The sequence below is a fragment of the Melospiza georgiana genome, chromosome Z (genome assembly GCF_028018845.1).
Source record: "Melospiza georgiana isolate bMelGeo1 chromosome Z, bMelGeo1.pri, whole genome shotgun sequence".
Taxonomy (NCBI): domain Eukaryota; kingdom Metazoa; phylum Chordata; class Aves; order Passeriformes; family Passerellidae; genus Melospiza; species Melospiza georgiana.
The window spans coordinates 51,322,616-51,339,409 of NC_080465.1; the positions used below are offsets into that span (position 1 = coordinate 51,322,616).

The 16,794-nt window shown below is 37.3% G+C and overlaps 1 protein-coding gene across 1 annotated transcript; it reads left to right on the forward strand.

Annotated features, from left to right (window-relative positions):
* The first annotated feature begins 306 nt into the window (after positions 1-306).
* On the forward strand, positions 307-16,015 carry EMB (embigin). Its single transcript, XM_058044378.1, has 10 exons — positions 307-334; positions 3,281-3,355; positions 3,701-3,703; positions 5,444-5,603; positions 6,860-6,948; positions 10,366-10,490; positions 11,422-11,701; positions 12,394-12,427; positions 14,108-14,175; positions 15,934-16,015. The coding sequence occupies exons 1-9, from the start codon at positions 307-309 to the stop codon at positions 14,142-14,144; spliced, it is 831 nt and encodes a 276-aa protein (XP_057900361.1). The 3' UTR covers positions 14,145-14,175; positions 15,934-16,015.
* The last annotated feature ends 779 nt before the right edge of the window (positions 16,016-16,794 follow it).

Genomic DNA, 16,794 nt, shown 5'->3' on the forward strand with positions numbered 1-16,794 from the left:
GGTAAGCTAACTGCATGAAAATAACTGTACAGAAATTAGGGATCAAATAAATATTGCCTCCATTCTTTAATCTTCTCTTGCCTAAAGTGAGCTAACAAAAATTCTTGTGAATTTTTTAATGTGTATGCTCAGAACTTGGGGAAAAAAGGCTGAGGTGAGGACATTCTGCTGGGATTATTTTCCTGAAGTAACTTTTTCTAACTCAAAGTTTCTTTAAACTTTTTCTGGTGTTTTGTTTTGTTTCTTTTAGATCCAGCTATGACAACACAAGATTCCAATCAGACTCAGGTGAATTCTGTGACTAAGATGTCCGTGACTGGACATGAATCATCTGGTAATTGTCTTATTTCAGTACACTTAAAACTATAGTCCTTTTTCCTATTGATATCTGTCATACAGAGTCAACATTTTCACACTTAAGTCTCTTGAAATAAGATTGTGACTTTTTGGAAGAAGCAGAAGTAGATACAGCACAGGTCTTTTCAAGCCACTGCAAGAGCTTGAGTGTCATAAGTATCTCCAGAACTGGAGAAAGCTATGCAATTAGCAGTTTTGTGACCTGTTGCCCTTAGGAATATGTGCTTTAAGAGCAGGCAGTAACCCTGGAGGTCAGGCAGTGCCCAGCTCGTGCCACTGCAGGGAGGTTGTGTTCTAGCCTTAAGTTTTTAATATGGGAGCTCCTTATGCCTGAGTATTAGTGAAAGGTATAAAAAATACCCTTGCATCACTGTGCCTGCTAGCGTCATCTTTCTTAGTTATGGCTGTGTCAAAACTGTCTGTTGTCCCTTATACATTAATTGTATTTTTAACTGGGAGCTGAGAATAAGTTCCAGGCAGGACAGGAAACCAGTGATTATTGGTTCTGCTTCTTTCTCCACAAAGATCAGAGAATCAGAATTTCAGCACTGTCTCCCAAAGCTCATTTTGATTAGTGCAAGTCAAACATGAGCCAAGTTATATTTGTATGTGAATTCAATTTCTGGCAAGTTATTTCACCTACAAGTTGGGGTTTTTTATGAAATAATGGTATTTATCTGGTGTTCATCTTCTGAGCTTTTTAGCACAATGTGAGAACTAGGAGTGCAATAGCTAATATATTCAATAACTCTCTACATACATAAACACACATAGACATACATGAAATACAGAAAATGTTTCATATAGTATGATCTCATCTGAATATTTTCGTGAATTGAGGAAGAAAGTCATTGTGAAAGTTCTGTTTGTTGCAAGACACTTTTCTGGCTGGATCTGCCATATGAACTAGCACTTGTGCCTTCTGAATGTATCATTGTGAGGGATTTCTGTGAAAATGATGTGTGTACTGGACTGACATAAACGCAGCTATTCTGTGACAGCCCTGGCATGCTGTCCAAGTGTTTGTGCACGCAGGCAGGCTAAGATCTGCCAGAACTTTTCAGCCTTGATATCATTTCCTGGGTAAACACTTGGACTAGTTTACTTCTCCATGGGGCAGAGATCAAGGCTTGTTTTGTTCTTGTCTAGAGCCAGCAGGACTATTGTCTACTGCTAAAGACAGCTTTGATTTCTCTGCTTAAAAGGCCATTTTGTACTATCAGTTAAGATTGACAACAACCTACTGCTAACAACACCAAATGAAATAGCCTGAAGTTCTGTTCTTCCATAGAAAACACTTTAATATACAGGTTTATTTTACTTAAACTGATTGAAGCTTGAGGGAAAATACGAAAATGCGGGTGGAACGAGCCAGGAGAAGGGTGATTCCCAGTGGCACAGAATTCCTTGTGCTGTGAGCTGGAGAGGATGTTTTCTGAAACTGGCCAACAACTTGAAAAGGCAGGTGTACCTCTGCTTAAACCTTTAGATGCAAACCACTAGCAGGGGCCTCCTTCAGCACAGCCAGATCCTCTCAGCTGCAGCTCGGAGGCATGCATTTAAGATCTTTACCTGGGAGTTCAGTATTTTATGCAAGGGAAGGGAAGGAGTCATTCTGATGAGATGTAGGCTTTCAGAGATGCTTTTCCTACTTTACAGTGGTCAATTTTGCCACCCAATGCATCTCTCAGTGACAAAGCTAAAAGTGTAGCCCAGTTGCTCTGTCTTCTCAATTGTGATTGGGAATCTTTGAAACCCATGAACAGCAGATGTAATCAAGCCCCTTTCCTTCTATGAAAACCAGAATAATTTTCTCTTACAATGCTGTGTGACTAGGCAGAATCAGTCTCTAACTACTGTTCATATTTTTCTGCAATGCATTATGAAATATTTGACAATAAAGATACTTTCCAAGCATGTAAAAGCATGTGTGGCATAAAGCATTTAGTGTATCTTTTGGGGCGGTGGTGAAATCTATTTCTTTCTTTTCATCATCTTATTTAAAAGAATATTATTGTAGCTGGGCTACATCTGTTAGAGCTGCAGCTTATTAATTTGCTTTCTTTCTGTGTTCTTGAAATGCATGAGAGCAAGTGATGGGAACAGACTGTACTTAGAGTTGCTTTATCAAGCTTTGTAGATCTTTATAAAAGATCTCATACTCTCTGAAGGGTGTGTGATACACAGCCTCATCAAAAAGGGAGTTTGGTGACCATACACCTCGTGCATGTAGGTTTTCCTAACAAAAGGAGAAGACTATTATTAGGTCAGCCATATGATGGTTAATATTGGTATTCTTTCTTTGTAGAAGGGCATTGCGTTCTATATGAGAAGTTTTGAGAAGCAGTAACAGTCTTTGACCATTTTGTAGTTGACCACAAGGTGTTCTTGCCCCTGAATTCATTAATTAGCACTTAGATTAGATTGTCTACCTCTGACTTCCTGGCTGTGTTGTTAGATTGTAGAAGCTTTGGGAATGGCAGCATTCTGTTGTTCTGGGCTTTTTTTGTTGAGTGAGTTGTGTTGGTTGGTTGGCTGGGTTTTTAAAAGCTTTCTAGAGCTTACTACTTTTTCAAGAACTATTTAAATGTTGATGTAGTCCTGTATGTAAGCTATCAGTGACTTTTTGAGTCAAGCTGTAAAACAGCGATGATGTTTTAGATACTGACATTCACAACTGCAACATTACGATAAAGCTAGAAACATTTATCTAACAGCATAATTGCTATAACAGCAACCTTGCAGTCCTGGCTGCTAAGACAGGTTTATAAAAGGATGGCCACAGTAGTCAGCACTTGACAAGGTCTGTTTTCTCCTTTCAAGATTGTTATAACTAATAATTGCCATACCATATTGTGTGCTTGTGTCATTATTTATATAGGATAACTTAACTTTGTTTCCCCCCAAACCTTGCTACCTCCAGATGCTGCCACCCAAGAGTTCAAGCCAGGAAACAAGCTGAGCGTTGATCTCTCAGAGTATGTGATAGTCCTGCCTGGTGAGTGTGTTACTTTTTGTCTTCCAATTATTTTCTATTGAATGTGAGTACACACAAACTTTCACATGAGCTGTAGAAGCATCTAGAATGGCAAGTTCTTGATAAAGTGAAAATGTTCACAGTGAGCATGTAGTGGACCTAGTGAAAGGTAAGTACATTTATGTTACTATTAATTTCTCTGTTCTGGTAATAACTATTTTGCATTGGAGAATTAGATTCCTACTTTTATTAAAACTGAAACTAATTCATAACTCTTCCTCCAAATCCATTGAAACAATAGGTATTTTGCACTAATGAATCTATCCACTTGGAGAGACCATGTAAGCTAGAGTACTTGCTGAACAGCAGGTGGTAGCTTAGCAACATTGCAGGAGTTGAAGTGTGAAGAACAGCAAAAATAAACCTGTTCTTAAAGTACATATGAAGTTCCCAGTTGCCAAACAATAATCTAGAATTGATTTCTTGAATAGCTGAAGAAACTGATCTAACTGAAGTATCTCTGGAAGATTTGCAAAGTACTGGTGTGATATTTTAAGGATGTAATTTTGCAGTATTTATGCTGCATTTTCTTCTAGCAGGAAACTTAAAGTACTGTCTGTTACCCATTCTTGTATCTGCACTCTTAGTACAGTGGTGCCCCAGTCATCAGTCTTGCTATTGGTTCATTTCAACATTATCCGTTTCTGTATTTTGCTTATTCACATTTTAAAATTATTTCATAAGGGAGAGATACTGTTTTCAGCTTGTCTAACTAGGCTGACTGTGAAACTTCTGCTGCTGTGGAACCAATTCCAGTTGTGAAATTATGATAATAAACAACCTCAACAAGCTGAGTTATGCTTGGCTTATATTTATTCAGCCTAATTGCCCTAATAAATGAGTTTCAGTGACAGATGTTGCTCTGCAATGGAAGACTGAGGTGTTGCACTTCTAAGTTTATCTCCAGTTCAACAGATTAGAATTACTTTGGCTGGGACTTGCAGTTCTGAATATGCTGTTCTTTAGGTTGCACATGTCTCTGCCAGACCCAGTAAAGGTCACTTACTCTGGATCTCGTGCTATCACTCCAGTGAGACTTTGCTGCTGAATATGTATGACTTTCAGTACTAGGTCAGTGAGCTGTACCTTGAAACTTCATTTTCTCTTGGAAGGAGTGTGAGCTGTGCAATGCACCTGTAGTTTTTGACCACTAAATACTACAGGGTATGTCTAGAATTGAAGTGAGGCATGCATACATTTTCTTGGAGTATTTAGATGACAAACCACACTTCTATCCAGGAAACGGTGAATGAAAAGGCCAGTTATGAAAAAAAAAGGCAGTACTAATGGGTAAAACATCCGAAGTGTTCTCTTATAGGAGGCTGTTTCTGTGGATCAGAGAAGTATTTGCTGTTGATAGTTTATTTTATACTTACGAGCCTATACTCATAAAAAGCAAAAAACTGACAAATTTTTCTCTTGTACTGTAATATTTTCCTACTGTGATTCTACTGACTTGCCAGGAAGGCAAAGGTAGCCCTAAAGGGGTTTGAAGAGGTTCTGATGTCAGCTTGGGTAACTATAGGCATGAAAGGCCTGACCCAACTGTGTTAAGGGTGCAGATTTTATCAGTAGCTTCCCCAGCAATAGGATATACCTGTGATCTCACAGTATCATAAAAATCTACATCTGGCTAAGATCCAAATAGTTACAGATACTACGTCTTACTCTTCTTGACATTAATATAGTTTTATGTATATATATATTAAATATTTAATATTTTTCGTTTGGATTAAGTAATGTAAAAGCTTAAATCTGTCTTGCTCTCAGTGAAATGAGTGTTTGTGCTTCGATATTAGAGCCCTCTAGGAAGTTTACCTACAAATTTGGAGTGTGTTATTTTGTAAAGGGGATATGTATTTTAACTCAGTTACGAGTTATGAAAATTGCTGTGAAACTCTGATTTTGCAGGGGCTTTTTTGCCCTGGAGAGTATAAAGAGCACCTGTGTCCCCCTGTAATCCTGCATATGTAGATGCAGTGTCTAAAGTTCCTTTACCTAAGATGAGGAAATTCATTTTTTCATTAAATGTTTTTAAACTTCTTATAGGTCCATCTGAAAAAAATATCTCTGTGGCCAGTCCAACTGAAGTTGATCTTACATGCAAATTAGATGAGAATTCCAATTTGAAAAATCCTCAAGTGACATGGAAAAAGGGAAGTGAAACAATCAGTCACACCAGTAAAGCTCCAAACAGCTGGACCATCAAGTAAGTAGCATTCTTTACATTATGATTTGCAGATTCTAATGAGTTACCATCTTATATACAGTGCCCAATACTAGTAACATGTATATTAGAAAAGGGAAAAATGCAGAGGTTAATCAAAAATGCAGAGATAATGTCCTGTCAGAAAGGAGAAAGATTGCAGGCACCTCAAGCCTGGAAGATGAGCTCCTATTTTTCTTCTAGTGCACATAATTTGTTTATAAAAAAGAGCATAGAATAACGAAGCAGTTCCTTAAAGTCTAGGAAGTCTGTTTAGTAAGTGAAATAATAATCAGTCTGAGATTAAAATATTGTAGCGGTTTCTCTTTCAACTCCCTCATTTTCCATACACTCTTTTCCTCCTCATTGCTGCTTTGCAAGTCTGGGAGGCATAAATGGTCATTTTCTTGCCTTCATAGGTAACAAAAGGTAGAAGTGAGATTTCCAGTAAAGATATTTTGAAGGTTTTCTTAAGTCATTCAGACTTGTACAGAAACTCAAAAATATGTTGTAGAAGCCTTTCTATAATCAGTACAATTTATTGTTTTTTAGAATTAGGCCAGTTACACATTTTAACTGACTGGTCTCCATTTGATTTCTGTATAGCTTTAAGTGCAGTATTACTTAGATAAAATTTCTATTTATCTATTATTGTCTATTAGTTATCTATTATAATCTATTATCGATCTTCATCTATTGTTATCTATTTGTTTATATTTTTTTCTGTAGAAAATATGATGAGAATATAACTGTCACTTTTTTGATAATCCATATACACAGACACCTAAATCTTTTTCAAAGTGACAGTAAAATGTATAGTTTGCTAGTGGAGAAGATGCTGGACTTCATTACATGAAAGCTCCTTAAAACTGTTTATTTATGTATTTATTTATTTTGTGTTGAAAAGATTGCTGAAATGGTTTGTTCTTCCTGAAGCCCTACATAGATGTGGATTCACCATGTGAACTAAGAAGCATATCCTAACTCAGTAATTTGTAGATAATGCTGCTTAAAGGTGTCCTTCTGTCAGCATGAAGGGTGAAAATGTTGTTTGTGATCCAAAGTGTGCTTGTGCTCTTCTATTTTCTTAAACACATTACACCATTTCTGCATTGCACTAAACCTGAATCCTAGTGTCTCAGTGGTGGTATCTTCTCTGCTTCATTACTGATTCTTACTGTTTTTTCTGGAATGCTAATTAGCAGTCACTTGTAGTGCAATAAAAAAATTGTGATTTTTTTTTTTTCCTTTTTGTTAAGAGTGACCATCTCAGAGAGCAGTCACCTGGGAAGTTACACTTGTTTTCTGAAGGCTGAAAAAGAAATCAGTGCTACATTTCATTTGAATGGTAATTTAATTGATTTGTGTTTATTTAACATTTTTGTTCAGCTGATTACTGCAAAGCTGTATTAATATTCTTTCTGGACAGTAAAAATGGCAATGTAATTTGATAAGTAATGGCTAATGCAGTCAGGCTAAGTGCGAGTAACTATCGAAGTAATTTCTCTAGCATGGATTGAAGAATATTGAGCCAAAAACTAAAAGGCTTTAAAAAATTCTAATAACCAAAAGAGCATACAAGTCTGTTTTTTACCGTTCTTGACTAACTGGTTTCTCCTTCCCTCTCCAGATGTGAATGCACTTCACTTTCTGGGGCATGAGATCACAAGACAGTGTCTCAGATAAATTTCTTCAAAAAGAGCCAATAATTTGAAATTTGAGCCTGAGGTTAGGTGTTAAAAGTGAAGCAGTGATTGGTAAAATGGAGGCAGGATTTTTAAAATTTTACTTGTATTTCTGAAACACTACATTATTGCTTTAGTGCTTTTATTCTGTAATACTATAAGAATAGTACTTAGATTAACAATTAGTGTACTTCATTGAGCAGTATGAGTGCCCTTTTTTCTGTTTTGTTTTCTTCTCCAATAATGCTACCCTGGAAGTAGTAGGTGAAATTTAGATGCATGGAAGATATGTGGAAATGATAATACGAGCTGCCGAGCTGATGAATATCTCTAACAGGAGTTAATCCTTTCTCTGTTCCTACCATCCAAATTTTGCAAAGGGCAAGGCAAGCATCTGTAAAGGCAGATACAGAGACATTTTCCCTAAACAGGCTCTGAGAAAACCTAACTATTCAAATCATTACCTAACCTTAGCTAAATTAAGCAGTGGGTCTCCCTAATTCTGAAGCTGCAAGCTGCCTTTGTTCAGTGGGATATCCAGTAATAGGACTTGAGGAAACTCACGTGGGTTCAAATATCAGACATTGATACCTGCTTTCAGACCTTCAGCCAGGAGAGACTAGATTGCGGTGCTGAATAAGGACGAGGTTGTAGTTTATTCAGGCCTTTTAATCTCTAAAAAATAATTATGTGTTTTTCTTGTCAGCATGTGGGTAAGGTTTAAGCTAACCAAGCCGGTGTAGATGGAAAAAAGTCGAAGGAGAATTTTTTACAGAAATTTTTTTTTAAAGTACAAAATAACTATTACAGTAAGGGCAGCAATGACTCAATAGGAAAGTCATCTTTTCCAGACCAGTGCATAGGACTGGTTGATTTATTATAAGAAGATGAGAGAATTGCTGCCTGATGGTTGAATGCTGCCACTTCTGATGCCATAAAACGTACTGGCTTAATGCTTTTAAGATCAAGGCAAGAGTGAAGGAAATGGGAAAGAGAAGTCCTTGAATCTTCCAGTCAGTAATGCCGGCAGAACAATTTTCAAACTGAAAGATGAGTAATGTGTTGGTATTAGACTCAGTGGCTTAAGTCATCACTGCTGTAACTAAGCAATATCTTTCCCACAAGGCAGTCAGGGATTATTGCATATGTTACCTCTCCTTCCCCCCACCCCGATTCCTGGCCTGGCATAACCCCTCAGATTTTGAGGAGTTGCGTTTTTACTCAAGTTTGCAGAAAACGATGAGATATTTACAGAAAGTTAAATTTAATAAACAGAGAGGACATTAATGGGTGTTACAAAATATTGTGAAGTACTGCTAGCATCTATAGGGTAGAATAGATTAATTTATTTTCCCTTTGTTGATCCTTAAAGCAGCAGTTGAGTTATGGGCACCGTGAAATAGCTCTGGTTTTTAACACTGGGTGGAAATCTGACTTGTGTACATGCTGTTGCTGACACCTACCTGTATGTTTGTTTCTTCAAAAGTTGGCTTTGTGTGTGCAGCAGAAGTATTTTGTCATGGAATTTGGTGTGTAATCTACTTGCAAAAATACCTGTCACAAGCCTTGCATGCATTCAGGGATTAGCTGTTACAGAGCCAGATCCCAGAATTTGAAATGTATATTCACATCCTTAATCATGGCTAATGTGGTCACATATGTTGCTGGCATGCTTACAGCTGACCTTTGTCATTCACCAGTGTGGCCAAATCTTTTTGACTGCCACATAAGGTTGTTGTGCTGGGTATACAGGGTTTTTTTATCCTGACCTGCTTGTATGTCTTCTAAATTGCAAGGGAGATTGCAGCAGTAATTGGTGAGGTCATCCCTTTCAATGGCAGCAGAGAAGATACACTGCCAGTACGCTTTAAAATTAGAGTGTTTAATGATGAAAATATACACATTGAGAGAACTTCGCTAGTCAAGAGTCTTGATGTATGATGCAGCAAATTATGAGACTGAAAACAGTGTTCTTACTAACAAATTGGTTTCATAGCTATTTCTGGATAGGAAACGTAAGTTTGAATACACATGAGAAGCAGACTTCTTTGGGGAAAAAATAATTTGTGTTCACCAGTCAAGAAGGGGTGAGGACAAGAAAAATCTTAGCTTGTATCAGATTGTTCATCATAACTGCCGAAAGCAAATACTTGGCCTGTTTAGTCTAGTGTGATCCATAAAATCTGAAGTATGTTCTGGATCTGTACTTTAAAAGTACAGCAAAAGAAACTTGAAGTAAAATTTCAAATGAGTGGATCTGTGGAAGGTCTGTTGGTAAACATCATAATAAAGAGAGGAAGGAAGTGGAAATACTTCAGCATAATGCATTTGCTAAGCTCTTAACAGTATCTGTAGGATAGTCTTAATATATTCCGTAGCCTTTCTGGGCACATGCTTTTGGAAGTTTGTGGGGCACAAGCAGTGACAATGGCTAGGACAAGTAGCTCTGAAGTTAGACTGATGCCTTGTTTCTTGTTGACTGTATTCTGTCCTCAGCAAGATTGGACCAAAAGTCCTTTTTATTGGCATGCACCCAAAAGTCATTGCTTCAGCTCAGAAAATGTTTAACTACAAATCTCTATCAATCTGCATTTTTTTCTCAGTTACAGAAGCATTCTCTGCATGTACAACTTGTCAGATACCATTATGTAGTCTTATTGTGGCTGAAATAGACTTCCAGCAGTTTCTGCAGAAAGAGTGAAATTGCAGGAAAATTATACGTTTGTTTCTAGTGTACTAGAACTGAAGCATGTATCTTGCAGCTGCCAAGGAAGGGAAAGAGGAAATGGGCAAGAGTAGAAATCACAGTATGATTTTTTTTCACTTGACATTTGGTATTGATTGGCAACTTCACAAGATCACACAGCAGCTGGAAACAGGATTCCACTTGTCTTCTGCACAGATGATATATCTGAAATAGCTGCCCAAAATAACTTCTCATGTCATAAATGATAGACTCATGAGGGCTTTAAGTAGAAAAAGTGAGTGGAGTACTATAAATGAATACCTAAATATATTCTTTGTAATACTAATGAAAATCTGTATCTCACTCGATGATTTTTTTTTCTCCTTGTTTTTAGTACCACCTATTGATGGAAGAGAAAAACCCGTAATCGCTTATATAGGAGATACAGGTGTAATGGTTTGTAAAACCGAGTATCATCCCAGGGCTTGGAAGTGGTTTATGACCAATGGAACCGAGCTGGTAAGATCTCCCTCTGTTGGGCAAGCAAAACAGTGTGACCAAAAAAAAAGTACAGCTACTTCATGCTTCACTGCAAGCTCTACAAATTCTATTTCCATTAACTTTAGCAGAAATCTTTGTGGAAATGGAAAAAAAAGTCTGTAATATTTACAAGTATTCATTGTTACAGAGATGTGGTTTTTTGATCTGGTTTGTATGTTTCTTTTTGAAAAAGGCCCTGCTATACTCCCAAATAAGGTGAGTCTTGAGAGGCTTGTTTTTACTGTATTTATACTAGTTGTACTACTCAAATCTTGCTACTGGATCCAAAAATAATCTTACAGCAGAACATGCTTTCACATGTAAGATATTGTAGGACCCTTTACTTCCTCCACATACAAGTAATTCTATTTCTTTGCCTTATGACCTATGTAGAAAGCACAGTTTCCTAAAACACTTTCTTTTAGCCCTCTTCTGAGCACTGTCAACTGAGAGAAGGTGAAGAGATCTATCTCCTTAATATGTCTGGGGACTAGCACTGACCTTTTTACGAGTATCAGTATATTTCCTGGCGAAGGCGAGCTCCCTCTTCTTGAAAGTTATGTTTTGTGCTGTGGTGAAACCCATGCATTACATCTGGCAGCCAAGGATGCCTTTGTCGTTGGAGAGTCAATAGAGCCAAAGGTGCCTTTTATCTCATCTTAAATAAACTAAAACAGATCAGACAATTTGCCCACTGAAATTTTGTATTTTCTTCCAGTGAGTTTAGAAGGAATTCGGGTGTCCAGCTAAAATAAACCCTTCCCTTTAATGTGGGGTATTCGTGCTTCATGAGTGCCTTTTGTTCCTAACTCATTGTATGTATCTATACAGAACTGAATGTTGATGATAGTTTGATTAAATACCTCCTCATTACATTATTAATACTTGCAATGTATTTTTTTTTTTTTAGGCTTCCATTGATAAGGTTTTGCCTAAAGACAAGTATGAAATTCTGAGCCGATCTGCCAGTGAAAGCCGTTTGGAGATACACAAGCTCACTGTGGCAGATACTGGCGAATATTGGTGTGAAGCTGATTTTGTATTAGGGCCCAGTAAAGCGAGGTTTGAAGTTAGAGTTCTGTCCGTCGCAGAACCTCTCAAACCCTTTATAGCAGTTGTGGCTGAAGTTGCTATTCTTGTAACTCTTATTGGCCTTTATGAGGTGTATTCAAAGAAAAGGAAAGCAAAAGGTAAGTTTTGGTGTGTGTGTGTGTGGGGGGGGGGGGGGGGTTGGTTGGTCGATTTGGGTTTTTTGAATTAATTTCTAGCTTTCTGTTGAAATTACAGCCAAAGGTAGAAAAGTAAGACCTGTAGTGCAGCATATATGAAGTGAAGTCATTTTCACATCTGTATTTCTGAAAATTCTTTCATCTAAAACACTGCAATGAAAAGAGCTTTCACTAAGCAATACTTATCCATAAACGTTTTGAAAGTCTTGGGGGATTTTTTTCCCTTACAATATAAGAATTTTGAGGCTGTAATTTTTAGGAGAATGCTTAGAAATGGAATCAATTCTTGCTAGCCTTGATGGGAGAAGTTTCTTTAAAGACATTTAGTAAAAAGGAGAAATGCATGTGTCTAATAATACAGACATAAATGCATGTTATCTGTATTTTGAAATGTATAAACCTATGTATATAAAAAAGATTGTTTGTATTAAAATCAAACTAATAAAACCTTATCAAAATAGGCTTCTTCACCCTTTGGAGGTGATTCTCTTGAATAGATAAAAAAAATAATTTGAAATAAATGTTTAAGAAAACTAACAAAATTAAAAAATAACATCTTGTACTGATTAAGCAATTACTAAATGTACTAAACAAAAAAAATTCTATTGTTTATTAAATGGATACTAATATATAGTACTTTTTTTGTTCTGCAGGAGGTGAAAAAGAATTTGACCAAATTGAGCAACTGTAAGCAAAAAAGTTCCTATACTGTAGTTCAGTATTTGTTCTTACGTGTATTTGTATTGTACAAAATTATACGTTGTTGTTGATCCCATTGGCAAGGGGGGTGGTGGTCGATGTGAAAGAACGATTTATTCTTTTCCTTAGGAATTCCTAATTCCACTTATTTTCTGTCTGGAAGTTGATTTTGAAATTACTTTTTTTTTTTGGTGGTGTTTTTTGTTTATTTGTTTTGTGTTGGTTTTGGATTTTTGTTGTTTCTTCTTGTGAGAGCACTATGTGTCCTCATTATAAGCTCATTCTAGAAGACTGTAACTGCATGGAAATAATTTCCAGGTGAAAGTGTATCAGAAGTGGCCCTGGTTTTGGTTTTTTGGGGGTTTTTGGTTTTTGTTTTGTTTTTGTTTGTTTGTTTTGGCAGTTTGTGGCAGGTTTTTTTACCCCCAAAGTGTATTTGTCCATGTTAACATACATTTCTCTACTTTGCATGTGGTCAAAGCCCTAACTCTCATATCTAAGCCTGTAGTTGCTGGCGTCTTGGGAGCTGGCATGGTTGGCTGTTTTGGGGGCTAATTCCAAGCTCTCAGGACATTTCACACTGCGGTGGTACCTTGGGCTTCCTGGGCTGCGCTGCTGCAACCAAATGAGCAGGTGTTGGCACTTCTGTTGCTGTTCTGCAGTTCCAGGGTCTGTGCTCCCATGCTGGCTCCCCTGTCCTTAGGATTAAGTATTTCTTCAGGCTTGCTTGCTTAAGTATGCTATACTTGTCTCTCTGCCTGTCCCCTGAAGCCAGGTTCCCCTTATTTAACCTGTTTACCTCTTAAAAGAGGAAAGTTGCCCAACAGGTCATTTTAGATGTGTCCAGTCTACTCTAGTTTTTGTCATCTTGCTTCCTTTTCTCCTGCTGTGTTTGTATCCCCTTTTCTTTTGACCGATTTTTTTTTTTTTTTTTCTTTTGCTGCAAGGATCTTTGTTTTCCTGTGTTGTCTTCACTTTCTCATTCCTTTTTTAAGTGCTGAAAATATATTATGGTTATTTTTCACTCATCTGAACAGACTTAAAGCTCTAATTAAATTACAGTATAAAGTGGGAGTATGTCTTGGGAATATAGTATTATATCATACTGCTGTATGTTTGGGGATATGTCTTGAGTTGAAAATTGAAAAATTGCTTTCATTGCATAGCCTTCTTCTCATAAACATGCTGAAAATACTAGGATGGTAAAACAGAATAGTTCACTAAAATTTTTTTGTCAATGTGGGATGTAGTTCTCTACAGCTGCTTAATCTTTATTGTGTAATTCTTAGATAAACATATATGAGGAAAATTTATTTAACTATGTACTTCCCTGACTCAAGAAATGAAAGCTATTTCAACTATGGCTGTTTAGAAGATGGATTTGTGTACCAGAGAGTGGCTCCTAAAGAACACGTCTGGTCTGTTATGTCAGGGGATGACTAATACAGCTGTATTTGGTTGATGAGGCTATAATTAAATGTCACATCCAGCAGTGTATTTAAATGGGAGCCTAGTGAATCACAAACTTTTTTTTAGCAAGAGAACTTTTAATTCAAGTCTCTAGTGATGCACAGCATAAAACCTAGTTGCAGTTATTCTAGAAGGAGACTGGGAATGATTGTGCTGTCTTACTGTTCAGTTTTGGAATTTACCCTTTTTTCCTTGTAGTAAATCAGGAGACAACGTAACTGAGAAAGACAAGTAGTTCTATGCAGAGAGTGAAGGTTCCTTTAAAGGTAAGTAAGAGATTTGTAACATAACCTTATATGGAAGCTTTGTAACATAACCTTATATGGAATAACTTAGTCTGCATAATTGCTCCCATCATTCCTTTCTTCTCACCCTAACTAAAGGGGAATTCCCGGAGCCTATGAGGTGCCCTTCCAGGGCACGGCCCTGGTAAGCTCACAGGCCTCCAATGTGTAGTGCTAAAGCTATATAATGCATTTCCTGATTCTCTTCCCTCTTCACAGTCTGATTATAGACTGTTTCTGCTTCCACCATCTGGAAGTGCTTGTCAGAGCAGTCTGTCAGTTGAGGACCAGTCCTACACACACTTGTTTCTCTTCTGCATCTGGCACCTTAACCTCTGATCTGTAGAAGAGAGGTGTGAATGACTTTTCATTCGTGTGGCTGCTGGTTCATCCTTACCAGAAGCCATCTACCTGAGTAAAGATTGTTGCCCTACCAAAGAACAGTAGGAAACATGTCAGGTGGAGTTCACATAAAGACAGTTAAAGCTCAGAAAATTATCCAGAAGAAATGTTTTCCAAGATTATATGGTCTCTGTTCCTCTTAGGTTTAATCTGGCAACTCAGCCTCATGTAGTCACTTGCTTTTACTCTCTGGTGGAATGGGGGAAGAATCAGATGAGTAAAAATGGGTGAGCTTAGGGGCTGAGATACAGACAGCTTGACAGAAGAAAACAAAAGCTGAACACAGAAACAAAGGAAAGAATTCATTCACTCTTTCTTATGGGCAGGCAGGTGTTCATCTGTCTCCAGGAAAGAAGGGCTTCATCATGTTTGAACGTGTGTAATAGCTGCTTGGGTTAATCAGGGATACTAGTGCTGTGGCTCAGAATGTGTGTCCCTTCCCATTTCTCTTTCTTCCCCCAGCTTTACCTGCTGAGCATGATGCCCTATGGGAGGGAGAATCCCTGTGGTCAGCTGGGGGCAGGTGCTCTGGCTGTATCACTTCCCAACTCCTTGTATTCCCCAGCCTCCTTTGCTGGCGAGGGAGAGGACAAGGCCTTGTGACAGTGTAAGCACCTAAGAGCAATACCTGAAACATAACTGTGCTATCAATGGTGTTTCCAGCACAAATCCAAACCTAGCCCTATGGCATGTGCTGTGAAAAAAATTATTCCAGTCAAAACCAGCTCACAAGAATTTCTCTTATGTTGGAATTTGAGGTTCTATTCTTACAAAGTTCTTTTGACACATAGCAGTGAGTCAATAAATAATGGTTCTTCTCTGAGAATCACCTGCTTTGTCTTCCTATTCCGTGTCAAAAGTTTTAATATCTTCAAATGATAAATTCCAGTTGCTCTCTGTAACTCCCTGAAAATAGCTTGTAGCATGGTGGGGATGAGTCTGTACATGGTGGTACAGGAGGAAATAACAAGTTGTATCAGGGGAGGTTTACTTTCGTATTAGGAAAGCTTTATTCACGGACAGGGTGGTCAGGCACGGGAGCACAAGGTTGCCCAGGGAAGTGATGGAATCCTCAACCAGGCTCAGAAGGTGTGTGGATGTGGCACTTAGGGTTATGGATTTCTTTTAGATACAGTGGTGCTGAGTTAATGGTTGGACTTGATGTCATGGAGGTCTTTTCTAACCTGAACAATTTTGCAGTGGTCCATTGGACCATTGAAAAAAAATTGATGTATTGATTAGAATGAAGTTTATTTTCATACAATATGGGAAAATGCTAAACAGCAAAATAACAGAATTTTTATTATAATGAAATGTGTTTATTCTTTTTTATTGCAGGAGATTTAAGCCAATAGAAGTAGAAATCATCATAAAGTTACAGAAGATGTATGCAGCCACTTAAACATTCAGTATATTTTGAAGTAAAATCCTCTACATTTGAGAAACAAGATGTTTTTAAAATAGCTCTGAAACTACTCATTTTGTACTGATGATAATACGATGTATTGTATTTAGATGTTTATCTGTAACACTTTACTACCAGCAGGGCATTTTTTTTGTGATTAGGCTTGCTGTTGGTTTATGATTGATCTGTTTGATTTTTATCTCCCAAATTTGAGCTAGTGTTGTATTCATTGAAAAAATGGTTAATATAGAGTGGTTATATTATCTGAGTGTTATAAAACTGGATATGTACAATCAAAAAAGTATTCCACCAAAGAAAATGCCTTTTACTAGCTGATGAAGCAAATGTGATGCAGCTGTTTTTACCAAAGAAATGGTGAAAGGGGAATCTTTATCAGGACTTAAATGAAACATTGAGAGAGTTGCAATTGCTGTGAATAGTAAAAAGTAGAATGTGTTCATTCTAATTTATCTTAGCTTTATTCTTAGTTCTACTATATTGTAGTCCTCAATAGGCTAAACATTTAGATACCAGATATTAGAACTCAGATATTTCAGAGTTGATGAAAGAAGTATTGAGGAAACAGTACCTTCTCAGACTAGAACTGGAATAATTCCTTATGCTTGAAAAACTTAACTGCACTCTGTGGGTCTGCAAAATCAGTTTGGTTATTATAGTTTATATGGAGTGCTGAATTTTCAGGAATATACCTGTATAAGCTTCCGATCATACACTGTCTAGTTGGTACTTCTGCTTCTTTCAGCAAGCTGTTGTTTCTCACACTCCTTGCAAGG